The following is a 21,476-nucleotide window of genomic DNA, read 5'->3' as shown; positions in this document are numbered from 1 at the left end:
GTTCCAAAGATTCTTGCAGTCCTCTCCAGTGCCACAGAAACTCTCGGAATCTCAGGGCATGCCTTTTCTTACATTCTTCATTACCTTGTATGTTAGTTTCCAGAAAATCTGGAAAGAACGTAAATTCTCAACATTCCTTTTGGAAATACTCTGTAAAGGCTCCCCTCGCGCTCAACATGCCTTGCTCTGAGAATCAGTACCCATACGTATAGGAGGGTCAAAGTCTGTGGCTTAAAAAGGCTTGTTAATATAGCCTACGGTACTTAGCAAGCATAAAGTAATAAGCCACACTTGGCAGAGTTTTGCTGCTGATAGATCATTCTTGGGGATTTTAACACTTTCTTGGCATGCAAGAAGTCTTGTAGAGAGGGTAACCTTTAATTACACCAGCAGACCAAAAGTAAGAGATTAGCACAGGCTCTTCCAATGAAGGTACTGATTTTAGCAAACAGCAGCTGGTTCTGGCATTTCAGCTGTGACAAAAACCATTTCCTTAATTGGTTCGGGGGTGGGATTAGAAATGAACACACTCTCTTTGGACTTTTTAAAATATTTGCTTAGAAGTTCCCCTGGTGGCGCAGTGGTTAACCAACTCGACTAGGAACCAGGAGATTGCAGGTTCGATCCCTGGCCTTGCTCAGTGGGTTAAGGATCCGGCGTTGCCGTGAGCTGTGGTGTAGGCTGCAGACGCGGCTTGGATCCCAAGTTGCTGTGGCTGTGGCGTAGACCGGCAGCTACAGTTCCGATTGGACCCCTAGCCTGGGAACCTACATATGCTGCAGGAGCAGCCCTAGAAAAAGGCAAAAAAAAAAGACAAAAATTAAATTAAATTAAATTAAATATTTGCTTACGTATCTGCAGCTCAGAACCCGAGCCAGCAGAAAAGGCATCTTAGGCAGGGGCCCTTTTGCAGGACATTCCCAGGCTCTGCTTTGGGCTCTTAGACCTCTGCACCTAAGGCACTGACTGAATCAGAGTAAAGTACAGTGTCTGTGTTGTCTTCTTTTGACAGATAATTTGGATCATGACCTTCATCTTTGCTGTTGTCCTGGGGCTCGGTTTAGGCCTGGCGGCTAGCGTGGCATTTCAGCTCCTGACCATCGTGTTCAGGACCCAGTTGTAAGTTGTCATGGTGTTCTGCCTCCTTGCAGACTTTCACCTGCCCCGGTGAGAGGAGGAGAAAAACAAAAAACAAAAACAAAACCAAAACCTGTCACTAGTTAAGGGGAAAGCAGTTTAATTGACAGATATGCAAAGCTCTCTAGACTGGCCAGTGTCTGTTCTTACTCACCCACAAGGCCTGAAGGTGAAAAAGAATGGCCCAATTTTAGAGCAGCATCGGCCCAGATCTCACCAGCTTTTGGTCTGCTCCGGGCTTGGACACCAATTCAAAGGAATCATAAATCTCTGAGTCTGTTTGCCCAGCTGTAAATTGGATGTAATTCTGTTCTGTGCACATTTATTCTCTTGGCCTCAGACTTGTTAAGCTGGGGAAGGTGTTTCTGAGAAGCTTGTGAGAGTTTCTGTGTCTAGTGGATGGTTGACCCTCTTGACAGGCTGTCAGATTGAACTCCCACCTAGAAATGGTGGCGCTGGATCAGAGAACTTCGGAGAGGCCCCGCTCATCCTTAAATGCTGCAAAAGCCACTTAGAATTCTTGACTCTTCTGAGACACCCAGTCCGAACATCTTTTGGATTCTTAAATCTCTCTAGTATAGTCTCCTCACCATGTGGCCACCCAACCTGTGCTGGATTCCCTGGTGCAACAGAGAGAGAAGACTTCTTGGGGTTCTGAGAGTTCCCTCGTGGTGCAGCAGGAACAAATCCAACTAGGAACCATGGGGTTTCGGGTTTGATCCCTGGCCTCGCTCGGTGGGTTAAGGATCTGGCATTGCCGTGAGCTGTGGTGTAGGCCAGCCACTGTAGCTCTGATTGGACCCCTAGCCTGGGAACCTCCATCTGCTATGGGTGTGGCCCTAAAAAGAAACAAAGAAAAAAAAAAAGACTTCTTGGGATTCTAGAACAGAAGGTGTTATCATAGTTAAGGCTGATCCCAGAGTGATGGAATATTGTACATGGAAATGTTCCTGCACTCTTTTATTCATTTATATTTTTCTTCATTTGGGGAGGGGGGGCATCAAACACAAGACAAACTGGGCAGTTGTAGGAAACTCCTAATACTTCTTCATGTGCTCCTTTATACAACGAGGTGATCATATCTGCCTTAATTCACTGAATAACTGGGATATTCAGAATCAAAAGGGCAAACTCAGATGGAAGTGGGTTTGTAAACGGGATGTGGTGGGTAGAAGGCAGTGTTCCAGGCACCGTGGGAGGACAAGTCAAACAAGGGGTTTGCCCTCCAGGTCATGATGGTGCGAGGATCCTCCAATCTTTAAACTTTGGGAAAGGGAGCCTATTTGGGGATGCTAGGAATACACTGACATTAACCTTGTAGGCCTAACAAAGATGCATGAATGTTTGACCTGGTGTTGCTTTTCCCTGCAGTCCCAAATGCAGCATGCTGGCTAATGTTGGAAGGAGTAACATCTATAAGAATAGAAAAGATTACTCTGACGTAAGGAAGATTCTTTTTTTATTTTATTTTGATTTGCTCGGTGATATTGACATGAATCTCATAGACACCATCTGATATGACTGCTCTTGCCTTACAGATATACGAGCCAGAAGGAGTGAAGATTTTCAGATGTCCCTCTCCTCTTTACTTTGCCAACATTGGTTTCTTTAAGCGTAAACTTATTGATGCTGTAAGGTTTGGGGTTATTAGTTTTTTTTTAAATCCCACTAAGTATCTAGGAATAAAATCTTTGCTCTGTAATAGGAGGGTCATTGATTTCACATATGTTGAGTCTGCATTATGCTTGTGCTTTTTATCCTATGTCACAGGGCAGGTGAAACTACCTTATAAGGGGTCCATTAATATGTTGGGAAAGGAGACTCTTTCCATCAGGTCCAATGTAGAGACACTTTTTACTCTACAGCACAAATTCTGCTGTAGAGTAAAAATACATAACATAAGATTTGGGGCTGCTTGTTTTTAACTGATAATTTCTGATAGATTTTCTTTGGAAATCAGCTTTAGAAACCACAAGAGAGTCCTTAATATTTGACTGCATCAGTGAAGAGATTCAGGATAGCAAATGAATATATATAATATATGTGAAATAAATAAGTATAATATAAATGAATATTTAACTAAAGAACAACTGCTCCCTGGTGGACTGAAAAGAAGCTGACAAAGAAGCAGTCTTTAGCGTTAGGAAAAGCTTAAACCGCTCACTCTTGAACATGCCTGCTGGTCCACTCTGTACCTTGCACAGAGCTTCTGCCTTAAGCTCTATTATTATTCATTTGCTATGCATCAAGTATTTTTCTACCCAACTAGTTTTTTCCACAAACATGGGACCATGTTTTATATATGGCTTTCGATATTGTCTTTCCACTTAATCTAGTATCGTTCCATCTCACTACATTTTTTTTGTCAAGGATTTTTAATTACATAATTTGATCCTCCTTACTCATTTATTACCCTGAAGCTAAGTATTACCAGAATGAGAACACATTTCTTTTGAAAAGGGAAAAATGAAGGTTACCTTCAGATGAACACTAAAATTACAAAGTAAGATCATATAATAGATAGCATACAGTACAATCATGAAATTTTTAGTAGAATAAAAAATATATAGAAGCAGGATACTAATTAGATGCCATGTATATTCAACAATTAGAAAATAACTCAAATAAAATTCCCTAAGTGTTGTGTGAGCCAAAAACAAACCAAAAAAAAAAAAATTCAGATAGAATTTAGATCCATTCATGGATAACTTATGGATAAAACCTGGATAGTACAGACTTCTGAATGTTAAAAACTGCATACAGGTTGCACAGACCATGGGTTTAATACAGTGCTCTTGATGATGTTTGAACCACTTTTAAATGTTACTCCAGATATCTTTGTAATGCACCCCAATCCCTCAAACCATTCCACTTAAATATGCCAAATAAGTAAAATTACGATATTAACTAGAATTATGTCATATAGCTAGCAGGATGTTAATCAGTCTTGTAACACAGCGCTGGGCTTTTCAGGTTGGCTTCAGTCCGCTTCGAATTCTTCGCAAGCGCAACAAAGCTTTGAAGAAAATCCGAAAACTGCAGAAGAAAGGCCTGCTGCAAGCGACACCAGTAAGCTCCTTGCCCACACTTCTGCGTAACATGGCTAAAAGCTTAGTAAAATGTAGTTCAAGAGGTTGGTTCCATTCCGCTAAATGAAATGCCATATAAATAAGGCCTTTCAGGTGTCAGTTAGTGTCACATTTTCAAGGGTCTCCTTAAAATTTTCTTCTCCAAATGAAAGCGTTAACAACCCCCTTGCTTAAGCCAACTTTGAATCTTTGCTTCAGAAATTCACTCTGGGTATCCTTTGCTTTTTTTTTTTTTTTTTTTTTTTTTGCTTTTTAGGGCCGCACTCGCCGCATATTGAGGTTCCCAGGCTAGCGGTCCAATCAGAGCTCCAGCTGCCAGCCTACACCACAGCCACAGCAACACCAGAACCGAGCGGGGTCTGTGACCTACACCATAGCTCATGGCAACACCAGATTCTTAATCCACTGAGTGAGGCCAGGGATTGAACCTCGTCCTCATGGATACTACTCAGGTTTATTGCCGCTGTGCCACCATGGGAACTCCTCACTGGTTATCCTTGATCAGAGTTCTTATGCATGGTATTATCCTCTCTTACAGAAAGGATTTATATGTACAGTTGATTGCGTTAAAGATTCTGATGAAGAACTGGACAATGATAAGATAGAAGAGCTAGATCAGCCGATCAACACCACAGACCTGCCCTTCCAGATAGACTGGAATGCTGATCTTCCTGTCAACATCGTGGTCCCTAAAATCAGCCTGCATAGCCTCATTCTTGACTTTTCAGCAGTGTCATTTCTTGACGTTTCTTCCATGAGAGGGCTCAAAACGGTAATTTCTCTTTTCTTAAAGGAAGCAACCAATTGGTGACTGAAGGTAAAAAAACGTTGTCTTTGTGGAAGGATGCGCCTTGAGAGAACACACACTTAAGCAGAAGTAAATTTTAATCTTAGAAGATTTCGGGGGATAGTGCCTCTGGGGTATGTTCAAAGAATTCTTTAAAAGTGCATTTTCTCATGCGGCTACATGTGATTTTGAAGGCAACCAAACTGACATTTCTAATGTATGCTGAGCCTACAGGTAGACAACAATGCCCACACCCCTGTCAAATTCTGTGGTGCCTTCAAATCCTTGTGGGCCTTGCATCTAAACTGTCCTGACATAGCAACGATTTGGAGAGGTCTAGGGGAAGAAGTGGAATAGTGGGTCCTTTTGTTTTTATCTTCATCCATCATAAGCTGATTAAATTTCACTTGGCTATATAACAATTCAGCTTTTTTTAAAGAATAAATGAAATGAAAGAATAAATGTCACATATGATTTAAAAACAGAACTGTAACAGTCAAGTTCAGGCTATTTTATTTCCACAGTTTTTTGTTTGTTTGATGTCTTTTTAGGCTGCACCCATGGCATAGAGAAGTTCCCAGACTAGGGGTCACATCGGAGTTGTAGCTGTAGGCCAGTGCCACAGCTACAGCAACTCGGGATCCGAGCCACATCGCAACCTATACCACAGCTCATGGCAATGCTGGCTCCTTAACCCACTGAGAAAGGCCAGGGATTGAACCCACGTCCTCATGGATACCAGTTGGGTTCGTTAACCACTGGGCCACAATAGGAACTCCCAGTTTTGGGTTTTTTTAAGTAAGTTTTTTTTTTTGGTTACACCAATGGCATGTGGAAGTTCCCAAGCAGGGATTGAACCCCTGCCACAGCACTGGCCCGAGCCACTGCACTGATGACACCAGATTCTTAACCTGCTAAGCCACTAAGAAACTCCTCTTTCCAGTTTTGCAAGCATTTCTTTCTTTTTCCTTTCTTTCTTTCTTTTTTTTTTTTTTTTTTTTTTTTTTTTTTTTGCTTTTTAGGGCCGCCCCAAGGCATATGGAAGTTCCCAGGCTAGGGGTTGAATAAGAGCTATAGCCTCCGGCCTACGCCACAGCCACAGCAATGCCAGATCTGAGCCGCATCTGCAACCTACACCACAGCTCATGGCAACAGCAGATCCTTAACCCAGTGAGCGAGGCCAGGGAACAAACCTGAATCCTCATGGATAATAGCTGGATTAGTAACCTGCTGAGCCACAACAGAAACTCTCATATATGCCCCTCTTTTGCTTGTTTTTTTTTTTTTTGACGGAAATCTGCCTCCATGAAAACTAAGATCTATTAAGTACAGGCAAACTGGATATAAAATTAAGAAAATAGGATCAATTTTGTTCTCTTCAAACTTATCTTTAAAAATAAATCTTAGCATCACATAACTTTTGAGACTGCTTGCTTTTTCTTTTCTTTCTTTGCTTTTGTGTCTGTTTTGGCTTGGAAGAGAAAATACATACACACATAAAATTAGTTAATTTATTTATTCATTTATTCACTGCCCCGAGGCATATGGAGTTCCTCAGCCAGGGATCAGATCCGAGCCACAGGGCTGTGGCAGAACCAGATCGTTTAACCCTCTGTGGCGGTCAGGGGATCGAACCTGTGTCCTGGTGCTGCAGAGATGCTGCCAACCCCATTGCACCACATCGAATCCTCCTAATTTTTTTTTTTTTTTTTTGATCCTAACAGTGTAGCACAAAAGGACAGGGACTCTGCCTTATGTTTCCCTAAGGTTGTAATTCTTAGTTCAGCTCAGTAGATATTCTAAAAGTGTTTGATGATGATGAAAGTGATATTAGTGATCACCTAACCAAGCTACTTTTCTTATGTGACCTTACTCTTATCACTATTGGTAGTTGTTATTAGCCTGGCGATTAGGAAAATGGATAAAGATTCACTGGCGCGAGATACATCCAAGTACTGTGGGCAAGAACAATGAACAATGTATGGCTCATGGGTTTTTTTTAACTTTTATATAGATAGAAATCTCTAATTAAGATCATTCCATGAGAGTTCTCATTGTGACACAACAGGTTAGGAACCCAACCTAGTGTCCGTGAGGATGCAGGTTTGATCCCTGGCCTCGCTCAGTAGATTAAGGATCCGGCATTGCTGCAAGCTGCGGTGTAGGTCACAGATGCGGCTCAGATCTGGTGTCGCTGTGGCTGTGGTGTAGACTGAAGCTGCAGCTCCAATTAGACTTGTAGCCCCAGGACCTTCCATATGACAGAGATGCGGCCTTAAAAAGAAAAAAAAAATCATCCCATTAAAAAAGCTTTTAAAATTAAATCCGAGCTCATTTTGTGAATCAAAGCAATGAACTTGGCCATCACACATCCCTCAAGAATTATCATCTTTGGAGTTCCCACTGCGGCACAGTGGTTAAAGTATCCAGAGTTGCTGCAGCTGTGGCAGAGGTCACAGCTGTGGCTGGGATTCAATCTCTGGCCTGAAAACTTGCATATGCTGAGGCTGAAGCAAAAAAAAAAAAAAAATTATCATCTTTTCTTACTGAAAAGGAGAATTCTTTCCTTTGGATTTATTTCTTTTCAATGTGTAAAAGGCTCTGAAAGCAACATATCACTCATTAGGCAAAATTAACAGAGTTTTCTTTACATTTCTGACAAGTGAAACTGCTCTCCAAGTAAGATCTACTTTCTTTTTAACAGATCTTGCAAGAATTTATTAGGATCCAGGTAGATGTGTATATCGTGGGAACTGATGGTAAGTGGTTTTAATTTCATGCTCTGGCAGTCCCTTCAGGCTCACTGCCAGCTCTCAATCTAAACAGCCTCGCCAAAGAAAGACGTTTTTTATGATCACCAATAAGGAAATCTCATTGGTGTATTTCCAATGGAAATCTCTATGGAAACAGCATCTTTATCTTTTAGTTGTATTGATACATAATTAACTTTATAATTTGAATCCTGTTTAATAGGCAGCAAAAAAGTGAATAAGTAACCATTTTTTACTCTAATCTTCCTGCAAACATAGGTTTGTTTTCTTTCATTCTCGCCTCCCTTGATTCCTCAGCCCATAGTTACCGGGCTTCTGCTTCACCTCGCTGATGAGGTTGCCCTTGCCAAGGCCATCAGTGATATCCAGGTTGTCAAGGCCAAGTGCCCCCATCCCAGCCTTATTCTCATGGCCCTCACGCTAGCGTTTGGCCCTTTCTCTAGCCTGTCCCTCGACTCCTGGAAGACCATACTTCTGAGTCCCTCCCACCATTCGCAGAGCTCAGCAGTGTCTGATGTCGGCTCCTCTCCACTCTTGGCAGTCGGTTACCCCAAGGTTCAAATCAAACCCCATAGTTCTAACTGTATGGACTCTTTCTAGTCAATATCTTACATGCTTATGACTGCAATTGTATCTATTTGTTAATGGATCCATAAACTACACCTCCAGCCCAGACCTTTTCTCTGAGCTGCAGACCCAGGTAGTAAATTGTCTGGATGTGCCCGGGGAATCTAAGACACAAGTATTCAAAACTATGTTACCCTCCCTCCCCAAATCCCTCCTCCGTTCCCATCTCAGGCACTGCATTACCACATACATAGTTAATCAAAGTAAAAACCTTGAAGCCATGGTTCCCATTGTGGCTCAGCGGCAACAAACCCGACTAGTATCCATGAGGATGCGGTTCAATCCCTGGCCTCACTCAGTGGGTTAAGGATCCGGTGCTGCCGTGAGCTGTGGTGTAGGTCACAGACTTGGCTCGGATCCCACCTTGCTGTGGCTGTGGCCGGCAGCTATAGCTCCGATTCAGCCCCTAGTCTAGGAACTTCGGCATGTGCGGCCGTAAAAAGCAAAAAAAAAATAAAAATAAAAAAATAAAAAAGCCAGCAACCTTGAAGCCATCTTTAATTTCCCCTTCTCCTCATCCCTCCATATTCAGTGAGTCACCAGAAATATTTCCTGTTGAATCTTCCTCTCCATTTTGACGGCCTTAATCCAGAACCTTATCAATTCTGACCTAAGTCCTCTGGAAGAACTAACGTGTCCTTTTCCATCCCTAGAATGTTCTCTCATCCCATTTTCTGACTCACCCCATTAATCTTTCTCTTGAAGCCTATAGTCTAGGGGAAAAGCCAGATAATCAGCAGATAACGAGATAGGTAATGTGATCAGTGCCAAGAAGAAAAGAGCATGGTTAAGAGGCAGAGAGCAACAGGGATGGTTCTGTTTCAGACAATCAAGAGCAGAGCCTGGAATGAAGGGAGGGAGTCCTCTGGGGCAGTTATCTCAGGGGAAGGCACTTTGGGGGCAGGGGACGACAAGTGCACAGGTCCTGAGGGAGGCGTGAAATTGGCATCTTTAATTTTCCATCTCTGCTGACTCCTTTCCCTAAAATCTACAGGTGTATTCTAGTTTTGAAGCTTCTTTATAATTAAAAATTCTCGTGATCTCAGAGAGCCTATCAAACAATCTACTCTTTCCCCATCATCCCAAATTTTGGAGGTATCCCTTCCAGCTGCCTCAGCTGTCTGGTATCCCTCTCGGTCCTTAACTAAGATCATCATCTCCCCTCCCACTCCCCCTGAGCACCACCCGCCTCCAGCCTGGGCTCTGGCAACCACAAGGCCCTCCTCTCTCCCTCAACCACTGCTGGGTCTTGTTGACGTTAAAAGCCGGTCTGCGAACTGACTTTCCCTCCTCCACGCCTTCGTACCTTCTCTTCCTCCTTCTTTCTCCAAATCCTAGGCATTCTTTTCAAGGGCATCTCCTTCATCAAGATTTCTCCGAATCCTGCCAAGAGGAAACCATCTTTACCTGTCTTTCTCTCCATTTCCACAGCACCTGACCTGTGCCTCTCTTATCCATTCAATACAAATGGGAGGACCTCCTCTGTGCTAGGAATTATTTTTAAGTACTAAGAAAATATTAAGGAAAAAATCAGATTGCTTCCTGCCATTATTATTCTACATTTTCCCTTTCGTTAAGCCAGTATATATAAGTGCTCTAACCTCCTCCAGGGCAAGATTCATGTCTAATTTATCTTTTGATCCTTGGTATTACCCAGCCAGAGTTTGCATGTAGTAGACATGAGATAATTATTTGGTTGAGTGATCTGTGCAAACAGTACTGGTTACTGCATACCAGAGTAGAATTCCTAAAGATGACTAGAGGTAACAGAGGCTGCCAGGAAGATGGTTTTCGATGGTACTCAGCAGCTTTGGGAAAATGGCCCACAGTAAGTAACCGGTAAATCCAAAACCACGTCACTAGTCCATAAGCATACATTCTATTTGGGCAGAATCCCAAACACCAAACATGAATGAAGTGCACATTTGCAAATGGAAGTTCAAATCCCCAGCCTCAAGGAGAAACCAGTGGCCAAACAATTACTTCTTCATAACCGTCATTCTTTCTTTCCTCTCTTCAGATGATTTCATTGAGAAGCTTGGCCGGTGTGAATTTTTTGATGATGAAGTCAAGGACTCAATATTTTTCTTAACAATCCATGATGCTGTTTTGCATATTTTGATGAAGAAAGATTACAGTACTTCAAAGTTTAATCCCAGTCAGGTACCAGCTTTTTTGGTGATTTTCACTTTTGTATAACCAACCATCTGTGCTTCTTAAATTTCCCTTTATTTTTCAACATTAAAAAATATAATCCCAGTCCATAATTCTCCTCTGGTTTTTTCAGGAAAAAGGAGCAAAATATGATTTCACCGTAAATACAAATGGAGGATTACGTAATCGGGAATGTCAGGTAAGATTCTTCAACAGGTTTGTCTTTATCTAAACATTACAGCAAGAAAACTTTAAAAAAAAAAAGAAAAAGTGAGGCCTCTTCCATCATGCTGTGGAAAGCCAGCCCCTGTTTCAGCCTCTCTGCCTCCTCCCCAGAAGACTGAAGCAATGCCAATCTCATAGGGACCGTGGGAGAAAATAAACTCAGACCAGTTCCAAAAAGGATGGAAAATTAGGTATACCAGATCTAAATTGATGCAATATAGAGCATAGATAGAATGTTTTATGTTTTCAAAGTACTTACAACCCAGATCTTATTCTGGTATTGTCATAATCCATGAGGCAGGGAAGGAATGGCTATTTCCATCTATGGATGGGGTCTGAGCTGGAGTTGGGAAGCTAACGTACACCTTGGGCTCCTTACTGGAAAGAATTGCCAAATCATTTAACTAGACAGTGCCATTTCTTTTTGTTTTTGTCTTTTTAGGGCCGGACCCACGGCATATGGAGATTCCCAGACTAAGGGTCTAATTGGAGCTGTAGCCGATGGCCTATGCCACAGCCACTGCAACGCCAGATCCAAGCCATGTCTGTGACCTACACCACAGCTCACAGCAATGCTGGATCCTTAACCCACTGAGCGAGGCCAGGGGTTGAACCCACAACCTCGTGGTTCCTAGTCAGATTCATTTCCGCTGCGCCACGACGGGAACTCCTGATAGTGCCATTTCATTCTAGAACATTCAGTTCTTGAAGGGAAGATCTCTAGGTTGGGCAAAGCAGGACTACAAAGCAAAGTGGGTATCTGCTGTAAGCCGGGTAAAGGTAAGCACAGAATTGATCTCCATCCTTACACCAACGTGCAAAGAAGAGAACTTCACGAATGAGGGAATTAGGAAGGCTCGGGGAGCTTAACTCCTTTGCTGAAGGTCACACACCAAAGTGACAGCCACGGGATTTGAAGCAAGACGTGCCTGATGCCGAGACCTGTGTGCTCTGCACACGCTCTCGCCCTCGCTCTTATCCTCTGGTGAAAAACAGTTGGAAGTGAGGGTCCTAAGGAAGAATCTAATGGACTGTCTTCAAGTACAGGAGGGGCTGGTGGTGTTTCTCTTATGAGAAGAACGTTCTAAGAATTGCAAAAAGGAACTCAGATTAGAAATGAAGAAATGTATAGCATAACTCTGGCTGATTATGAAGATGCTTCTCAAATAGGAAAAGGTTAGATGAAAAAGCCATTCTAACCTTACGTATTAGAAGGACCTTGGTTCAGATCTCAGCTATCACTTGAGAGCAGTGTCACTGTGGGCAAGTTACTGTTTCTTAGCCTTAGTTTCTTTACCAGTAAAAATGTACATAGTATCCCAATATTTTCTTGTATATATTAAATGTGATAATGATATTTTTTTAAAAAGAAAGAAAAAGCCATTCTAGAAAGTTAGACAGATGTGGGGAGAGAGGGAGCCATGATTCTGTTTCCCAGGGCTAGATCCCCAGAGAAATCCACATCCAGCACCTCGCCTGAGGACTCAGCAAAGAAAGCTTTACCAGAAACCCTCCGCCCATTAGAGGCAGAATTGTCACCACGTTTTAAAGGATAAAGTTTTAAAGGATAAAGTATAGGAACAAAATTTAAATCTGATGTCTGATCAAAGCTTTTGAAACAACTGTTGGACAGAATGTAGTTGATACCATCCTGCACCTGTTTTCCTACATTAAGAAAGAAAAAGGAGTTCCCATCATGGCTCAGTGGTTTAGTGAATCCGACTAGGAACCATGAGGTTGCAGGTTCGATCCCTGGCCTTGCTCACTGGGTTAGGGATCCGGCATTGCCGTGAGCTGTGGTGTAGTTTGCAGACGCGGCTCAGATCCCATGTTGCTGTGGCTCTGGTGTAGGCCAGTGGCTACAGCTCCAATTAGACCCCTAGCCTGGGCACTTCCATATGCTGCGGGTTCGGCCCTAGAAAAGACAAAAGGACAAAGAAAGGAAAGAAAGGGAAGGAAGGAAGGGAGGGAGGGAGAGAGAGAGAAGGAAAGAAGGAAGGAAGGAAGGAAGGAAGGAGGAAGGAAGGAGGAAGGAAAGAAGGAAAGAAGGAAAGAAAGAAGGAAAGAAGGAAAGAAGGAAAGAAGGAAAAAAAGAGAAAGAAAGAAAGAAAGAAAGAAAGAGAAAGAGAGAAAGAGAGAAAGAGAGAAAGAAAGAGAGAAAGAAAGAGAGAAAGAAAGAGAGAAAGAAAGAGAGAAAGAGAGAAAGAGAGAAAGAAAGAAAGAAAGAAAGAAAGAAAGAAAGAAAGAAAGAAAGAAAGAAAGAAAGAGGAAGGAAGGGAAAGAAAGAAAAGAAAAGAAAGACTTAACACTACCTCCTTGCATTACTTAGAGGGAGATAAATAAAGCAGCAGTCATGGTTAAGCCACTAGTCGTGATTCATTTAAAAGCTGAGTGTCCCTGGCCAGCACATGTAGCCCCTTGGAGGTTGTGTGGCCCCTGAAACAAATATGCAGAAATATATTACCATAACAACATTACATTGGTATTTGAGTTACGTTAAATTAGGCCTTCGAAAGATAATACAACATGTTATCACATGTGTTTACGTTAAACAAGCAGCTGTGGAACGTATTCAGTCCTTAAAATTGAAGACAAAAAATGTGATGATGACTCTGGTAAATTCTAGCTCCTAATTTTAATCTAACCTTTAAAATATGATATGATTATTAAAAGGGATAGAACTTAACAAGTCTTTTAAGCCAAGAACTTTCTGTCTTCTTCCAGGTATCAGTTGAAACAAAATTCTAATCAAAATAAAATCCAGAGGGATCCTTGTCTGACTGTCAAAGAACAACTTGATACCCAGAAAGTTATTGATAAGTTCATACATTGTATGAAGAGTATTTTTATTTGCCAGAAATTATGTTTCAAACTTTGGAACGAGATTGTTCTAACATGGTATATTTTTCACATATCTAGTATAAAATTATGTAAATACTCTTAATTTTGTATCTTGTAGATTTATCTAAGGACAATTATTTTGTTTATATGTATTTTTATAGCACTGACAGATTTCACTACAGATTTCACTGCCTTCATGAATGTTTTGCAGTATATTTTTGCACCACTGCTTTGAATCTTGTAATTTATACAGTTCATACTAATATATATCCATTTTTTAAAAATTAATTGTACAGTGGGTGTGTCTTGTTTAGTATTAAATTTCTTATTAGCTCTGAAACGTGCTTGCTATGGATCTTCTTTATAGTGATCTGACTGGAAACCTGATTCATGAGGATTTTCTAAACTCCTGGCAATGGGACTTCTTTGCCCAGATTTTATGATTATCACTGTTGCTTTTCAAAGCACTCAACCACCTATCCAGATTTAGACACAATCCTCCTAATGCCATATCTGTAACTTAAGTCGTTTTTGAAGCAAATCTTTATTTTTTCCCCCACCTCTTAGTATGAAAATTGTATATGCTGATGGAAGATATAAAATGAAAAGCAAGGAAGTAAAAAGCCAAGATAGTAGGAGAAAGTATGACTCCACTGCTGGTCGTTATTTGTAACTCACAGGGAGACAGGCCTAGAGCTCAATTTAGCTGGTGAATGGAGATTCAGTGCAAGTTTCTCTTTTTTGCTGGCACTGCTCTTGGTGCAAATGTGCATTTATTTCATGTAATAGAAATTAAATATCATCACCAACAGAAAAAGATTTGGTGGCCTCTGTTCAATATCAAACCACTCTGTTAATGGGAAAGGCTGTCTGTTTCCTTTGTTTTAGATCTCAACTCAAAGTGTTTATTTTCAAAGTCCCCTTCCTTCCTTTACTAATATCTTTACTGAGAGGGCTGGTCTATTGCACTCAAAACCAATTACAGAAAGATGAAACAAAGGTTTTTTTTACATAGCTACTCTTAATTAAAAACTAGAATATCAGCACTCTTTAAGCAATATTTCTCCAACTTTTTGAGTAATGGACACCTTATAGAGCCTCATGTACCCCATGGACTTTGGGAGAAAAAAACCCATATACATTAATATATGATGCCCTATGAACCTCAGGCTAAAGCTCTCTCTCTCCAGAGGGCAAGGAGTAGAAACTACAAACATGAGCCTATTTAATTGATCATTTGGCTTGGGAGTGGGGCAAAAGCCTTGCATAGGATTCTCCCTGCTGTCTGCATCTTCCCAAGCAAAGGTGCCCTCTACATTCTTCTTGCCAGACTATCATAGAGCAAGAACACACACTCCAGTTGTCGTGCCCCCATCACAATCTATTCAACCGTAACATCTTGAGGTTCATTACTTTTATCCTTAACCATTTTTTCTCTGAAGCCCCTAAGGTGGATATGCTTTAGGTAATGGGTATGCACGAGGCTGGGCCTCTACATGCCTGCCTCAGAGCAAATACTGGAAATTGACTAAGGCAAAAATTCCGATCCCCAATTTAGGAAGAAGCCAAGAGATTACGTTGGGAGATAAAAATATAAAACATATAAATCCAAGCACGACTGAAGGGGAAGAACCAGAACGGCTTGTGAAGAAACAGATACATTACTGAAATCAAGGGTGAAGCTCATACATGTTGAGCAGTTTATCTCTGAAATCACTTTCTAATACTAATTTAGGCATTTGATTCTTTTTTTTTTTTTAGGGCCTCACCCTCAGCATATGGAGGTTCCTAGGCTAGTGGTCTAATTGGAGCTGTAGCCACTGGTCTATGCCAGAGCCACAGCAACGCAGGATCCGAGTCACATCTGTGACCTACACCACAGCTCACGGCAACACTGGATCCTTATCCCACTGAGCGAGACCAGGGATCAAACCCGCAACCTCATGGTTCCTAGTCGGATTCGTTAACCACTGCTCCATGACGGGCACTCCAAGAAATGTCTTAATGCAAGCTTGACCTCACACTGCATAAATAAGAACAGAGAAGAAGAATATTTCATATTCATCTGCCGTCTTCATCTGGACATCCACATGTCAAAACTGATCCACATCTTCTCCCCCTAATGTGCTCTACCAACATCTTTCCACCCCAGTTAAAACCAGCTTCGGCCTTTTCCAGCACAGGGTGAAAAATCTGTCAGGAAATTCTATTGCCTCTACCTCTTAAATATATCTAGAATCAAGCCATTTAACTTTCAAAATAGCGCCCATAAGGTAGGTACTATATTCATCCTCATTTTTTAGAAAAGCAAAATCAATCAAGGTTCAAAGAGGATAAGTAATTAGCCTAAGTTACATATAATTGCTAATTCTATAGGTAATAGAACCAAAACTCAGTCTAGACAACCTGATCCCAGAGCCCAGGCCCTTAATCACAAGGAAATACTACCTCTCCAAAGAAATTAAAACCTCTCTAAAAACTGATCTAGCACAAAAGAGGATTAAACTCAGGAACAATATAGGTGCATTTTACAGATTTGTTCTAAAGTCACTTATTTAGCATTGCACAGTTAAATATACCCAAAAAAGCTATTGGGAAATATATTATTCATGTCCAGAATCAAATACATTTACTATTTCTCATTATGGTTTGCATGTGTTTGCATGTATATTTTTATAATACATTAAAAAAATTTTTTTTCCTGGCCACCAGTCTTTGAAAAATAGATAATAAAATATTCCGAGGAAAATGGAGGCGTTACTATCAAGGACAATTTCTGGATGAGTTAGAATGTAAGCTCTTACTTGGCAGGGACCATATCTATTTTGTTCATCATTATATACCCAGGTCCAGCATATAATAAGAGCTTAATTTATATAAATTCATACATATACATATATATACACACACACACACATTCTTCCACAAGTCACCCACTTTTTTTTTTTTTTTGTCTTTTTGCCATTTCTAGGGCTGATCCCGCGGCATATTGAGGTTCTCAGGCTAGGGGTTGAATCGGAGCTGTAGCCGTCGGCCTACACCACAGCCACAGCAATGCAGGATCCGAGCCACATCTGCAATCTACACCACAGCTCACGGCAACACCGGATCCTTAACCCACTGAGCAAGGCCAGGGATCGAACCCGCAACCTCATGGTTCCACTGAGCCACAATGGGAACTCCCATCACCCACTTCTTGAAACACACACTGTTACCACCATCATCTCTTGTGTACACTATTAAAACAAACGTCTAACTGGCCATCCCCTTTTTGCTTCCCTCATCTGTTCTTAACACACAGCCAGAATAATCCTCTTAAAAGATCCAAATCAGGAGTTCCTGTCATGGCTCAGCAGAAATGAATCTGACTAGTATCTTGGAGGATGCAGTTTCAATCCCTGGCCTGGCTCAATGGGTTAAGGATCTGGCGTTGCTGTGAGGTGTGGTGCAGGTCGCAGACGAAGCTCGGATCCCGAGTTGCTGTGGCGTAGGCCTGCAGCTACAGCTCTGATTCAGCCCCTAGCCTGGGAACCTCCATAGGCCTCCGGAGCAGCCCTAAAAAGACAACAAACAAACAAAAGAGCCAGATCATTCCAATCCTTGGCTGAGAACCCCCATTGGCTTCCCATGTGAGAGTAAGGTCAAAGTCTTTACAATGGCTCAGAAGGCCGGGGGATCTCCCCATTCCCAGTGTCCTTATCTTTCTAACCTCCTCTTACTACTCATCCCACTCCAACCTCCTTGCAATTTCTTAAAAATGAAAGGTGCGACACCCCTCCCCATCCCTGCAAAAGGCCTTTACAGATTGTCATTTGCTCAGAAAGTTCCTCCCTGTTATTTACATGGCCAACTCTTACCTACTTCAAGTCTTCGTTCAAATGTCACCTTTTCAGTGAATTCTACCCAGACTGCTCTATTTAAAATTGCAAACCTACGAACACCCCTTGCTTACTTTCCCTTTACTCTGCAGGATTTTTATCACATGTCTAACATGCTATGCAATTTACTGAAATTTATTGTCTTTTTTTCTAGGGCTGCACCAGAGGCATATGGAGGTTCCCAGGTTAGGGGTCCAATCAGAGCCACAGCTGTCAGCCTACATCACCACAGCAACGCCTGATCCACCACGTCTGCGACCTACACCACAACTCACAGCAACTCTGGATCCTTAACCCACTGAGCAAGGCCAGGAATCAAACCTGCGTCCTCAAGGTACTAGTCACATTCGTTTCCCCTGGGCCATGGCGGGAACTCCCCTACTGAAATTTATTGAGTCTCTAAAGACTCGTGCATCCCAAGTGCTTAGAATGGTATCTAGCACATAAACAAATGAATCTTGGGTGCTCAGTATATTATTTGAGTATAGGCCATGAAAACATGAATACATTTAAACATGGATTAGGATGCTTAACGAGAGAATGGAGACTTTTATTTAGTTGTCAGCTCTGCAATTAAAATGATTCATACAGGAGTTCCCCGTTGTGGCTAAGCGGTAATGAACCCAACTACCATCCATGAAGATGCAAGTTCATTCTCTGGCCTAGCTCGATGCATTAATGATCTGGTGCTGCCATGAGCTATGGTATAGGTCACAGATGCAGCTCGATCTGGTGTGGCTGTGGTTGTGGTGTGGGCTGGCAGCTATAGCTCTGATTCGACCCCTAGCCTGGGAACTTCCATGTGCTGCAGGCGTGGCCCTAAAAAGACAAAACAGTAAAATAAAATGATTCACACACCAAAGTTCTCTTGTGGCACAGCGGGTTGGGGATCCAGTGTTGTTACCACAGCGGCTTGGGTTGCTGCTATGGCACGGATTCGGTCACTGGCCTCCTACCAAAAAACCAAATCAAAACAAAAAAGAGGCATACACAAAAATCCAAACAGCAGTTATCTCTGGAAAGGAAATGTTCATTGTAGTAGTGGTCAAGGGGATTTTTATTTGTAGTATGACATATTTCTCCCAAAAGATTATGTGTATAAAAGAAATGAGCACAAATTTTTCTAAGGTTTTTTTGTTGTTGTTTTGGGGGTTTTTTTTTGGCTGTGGCACGCAGTGGCTTGAAGTGGATCTGAGATTCCAGACCAGGGGTTGAATATAGGTCACAGCAGTGAAAGTGCCAAGTCCTAACCATTTGACTGACCACCAGGGAATTCCTGAAATGAGTACAAATTCTAAAACAAACCAAAAAACCCTGAGATTTTGAAAGTAAGCCTTTGGAAGAAAAGTAAAAGGGAGCCAAACTTTTCAATCTGAAGGAAGGCAAAAGGAGAATTTCAAAGGTAGATTAATGGGAAATGGGCTTAAATACAGTATCCAAGTTGGTGCTCACAACTACTTAGACTCAAGATGGCATGTTGTGGAGTCCCATCATGGCTCAGCAGAAACGCACCTGACTAGCATCCATGAGGACGCAGATTCAGTCCCTGGGCTTGCTGTGGTATAGGTCACAGATGCGGCTTGGATCTCACATTGCTGTGGCTATGGCTGTGGCGGAGGCCAGCAGCTACTGCTCTGATACAACCCCTAGCCTGGGAACTTCCATATGCCACAGATGCAGCCCTAACAAAAAAAAAAAAAAAGAGAGAGAGAGAAATGGGATATTCTGAGGACATAGATTAACTTTTCAAAATGCTAGATTTTTAAAAGATGTGGTCCTACCCAAGCGTTATTAAAGCTAAACCCATGACCTATACCACTGTTCATTTAAATCCTGTACTGCTATAGTGTCTAAAAACTCAAATATTGAGAAAATTAAAGTTTAATACTAAAATGTTCCTTTAAATATTCCGCCTTGGAGTTCCCTGGTGGCTCAGGGGGTTAAGGACCTGGTGTTGCACTGCTGTGGCACAGGTTCATCCTTGGTCTGGGAACTTCCCCGCATGCAATGGGCACACAGCCAAAAATAAATAAAATGAAATTTGTATTAAAAAAAGAATTCTGCCTTAAGACTTTCTTCCTCAAGATGGCAAACTGAAGGGGCATGAATCAAAACAAAAAATGTTTGAAAATTCAAATGTTTTTATTAGCATCATTATCAACTTTTTAAACTGGCTACCTCGGCTCTCCCCTTTAAGCCTAGTATATCCAATATTGCTTTATTAAACTGTGCATATATTGTAAAGTCAAGTCTGCTTGGTCTAGGCCACAACGTAACAGATTACAGTTACAGACGAGTGAAGAAACATAAATCCACCTCAGTCAGAATATAGTATGATTATGTCAAGCCTCAATTAATATTAATATACCAATGGGATGACTAATCTAATAATTAGAAAAGTATACTTGTTTCAGGTACTTGTGAGTCTTTTCCACATACTTACGACAATGCTTTTTCTAAAATTTTATGATAGGACTATATGGTTTTTCCAAAAAGATATATGAAAGATACTCTTCCAGTATGTTAGTCAATACAAAGCCTAAAGCACCTCTGTGTACTTCATATAGTAAAGTCACTTACTGTGAATTTAAACATAAAGTCAAATTATCTTTTGCCTTAATATTTCTGTGGTAGTTAGTATTTACACAGTAACCTGAACAAGTGGTTTTTACAGGGCAAAATGGATATAAAGTATCTCATGGTCTTTGCAACTGGTATTTCCCCAAATGCTAGCATTATATACTCTGAACAAGCATGCCACTTCAGAAATATTAATGTTCAACTTGCCGGTTTTAATCTCCAAGAACAGTGAGTCTATTTTCCTGTAAAAGTTGTACCAACATGAAAAATTTTGCATTCTCCCAAATGTATCATCATCAGGTAAAAATTCATCTAGGCAAAATGGTATTTATGCTTTCATTTTATTGTTTTTAAGAATTAAACTGCCACCTCAGTAGTCTTAAGAGCAATGTAATGAAACATACATACAAATTAGACTTATGTCCATCATATAGCTTCAAAGGCTTCCCTGAAATAAGGCTGGGATTCACATCTTTTTCCTTAAGGAAAGAAACACTAACAGTAATTTTGTTATCTTCCTACCCACCCACCCTCATTCAAACAATAACTGGATGAATTCAAGTCTAACACCATTTTTAAAAATTGTCTGCTACAACACATTCATCTCATCTGCCTCCCTGCGTAACACATATTCCTTAAACCTAAATGAAAATAAAACATTTTGAAAAGCCTACAAGAATTCTCTTAACATGTGGAATTTATCATGATGTTAATTTTTTTTTGTCCAACACACAGGCTAAGTGGCTTTATACCACATTCAACTCTAGTAAATTTCAATTAGAATAGGCGAGCTCTTCATAAAGTTGAGAAGCTCTCAAGTGAATCTGGCTATTTCCTAGTATATGTAATAAAAAATGGTACTGGATTTTCAGTGATAATATTTTAACAGCTCCTAAAAAGGGCCATGAAAGGGAATCAAGTTTGCACCAGCCCAAGTACCTACAGTCATATGATGAAGCACTCACCATTTCATACTATTTCACTCCCATGCTTCTAGTAACAATTTCTCACTAGAAAGATTGCATTAACACCAGACTCTCAAATAGCTAGGTGTGAAAAATCATATACTTTCACTTAAAAAAGTGTATTAGATATTTTCAGCTGGTCAAGGTTGAAAGGGCCATTTATATTATTTCTAACTTCAGCTCTAAGTTCATAGATGACTTTGCATCTGATTATCCAAGATGAGAAATTATTTTGCCTGCTTCTGACAGAATTAAATGGTAAATTTAATGGTAAATTAGCAATCAGCTCACCCCTTGTCAAAAAGAAATGTTCTAAATTTATACACTACAAACTATTTAATAAATGGTATCTGCAAACTACACATTTCATGTTTATATTACGCACCATTTTGGGGGGGAGAGAATACTTCACAGGGGTTTCT

General features: G+C 41.1%; 1 protein-coding gene across 1 annotated transcript in view; it reads left to right on the top strand.

Annotated features, from left to right (window-relative positions):
- SLC26A3 (solute carrier family 26 member 3) overlaps positions 1-13,597 on the top strand; it is a 29,740-nt gene extending 16,143 nt beyond the window's left edge. Inside the window, exons 12-20 of the mRNA XM_047754043.1 lie at positions 1,013-1,119; positions 2,509-2,578; positions 2,676-2,768; positions 4,111-4,206; positions 4,765-4,998; positions 7,718-7,772; positions 10,432-10,574; positions 10,699-10,764; positions 13,515-13,597. Coding sequence (XP_047609999.1) covers positions 1,013-1,119; positions 2,509-2,578; positions 2,676-2,768; positions 4,111-4,206; positions 4,765-4,998; positions 7,718-7,772; positions 10,432-10,574; positions 10,699-10,764; positions 13,515-13,538 — 888 coding nt within the window. The 3' untranslated portion in view covers positions 13,539-13,597. The remainder of the gene's footprint in view (positions 1-1,012; positions 1,120-2,508; positions 2,579-2,675; positions 2,769-4,110; positions 4,207-4,764; positions 4,999-7,717; positions 7,773-10,431; positions 10,575-10,698; positions 10,765-13,514) is intronic.
- The last annotated feature ends 7,879 nt before the right edge of the window (positions 13,598-21,476 follow it).

This window comes from Phacochoerus africanus, chromosome 11, assembly GCF_016906955.1.
Source record: "Phacochoerus africanus isolate WHEZ1 chromosome 11, ROS_Pafr_v1, whole genome shotgun sequence".
Classification (NCBI taxonomy): Eukaryota; Metazoa; Chordata; class Mammalia; order Artiodactyla; family Suidae; genus Phacochoerus; species Phacochoerus africanus.
This window is presented reverse-complemented; position numbering and strand designations above follow the sequence as displayed.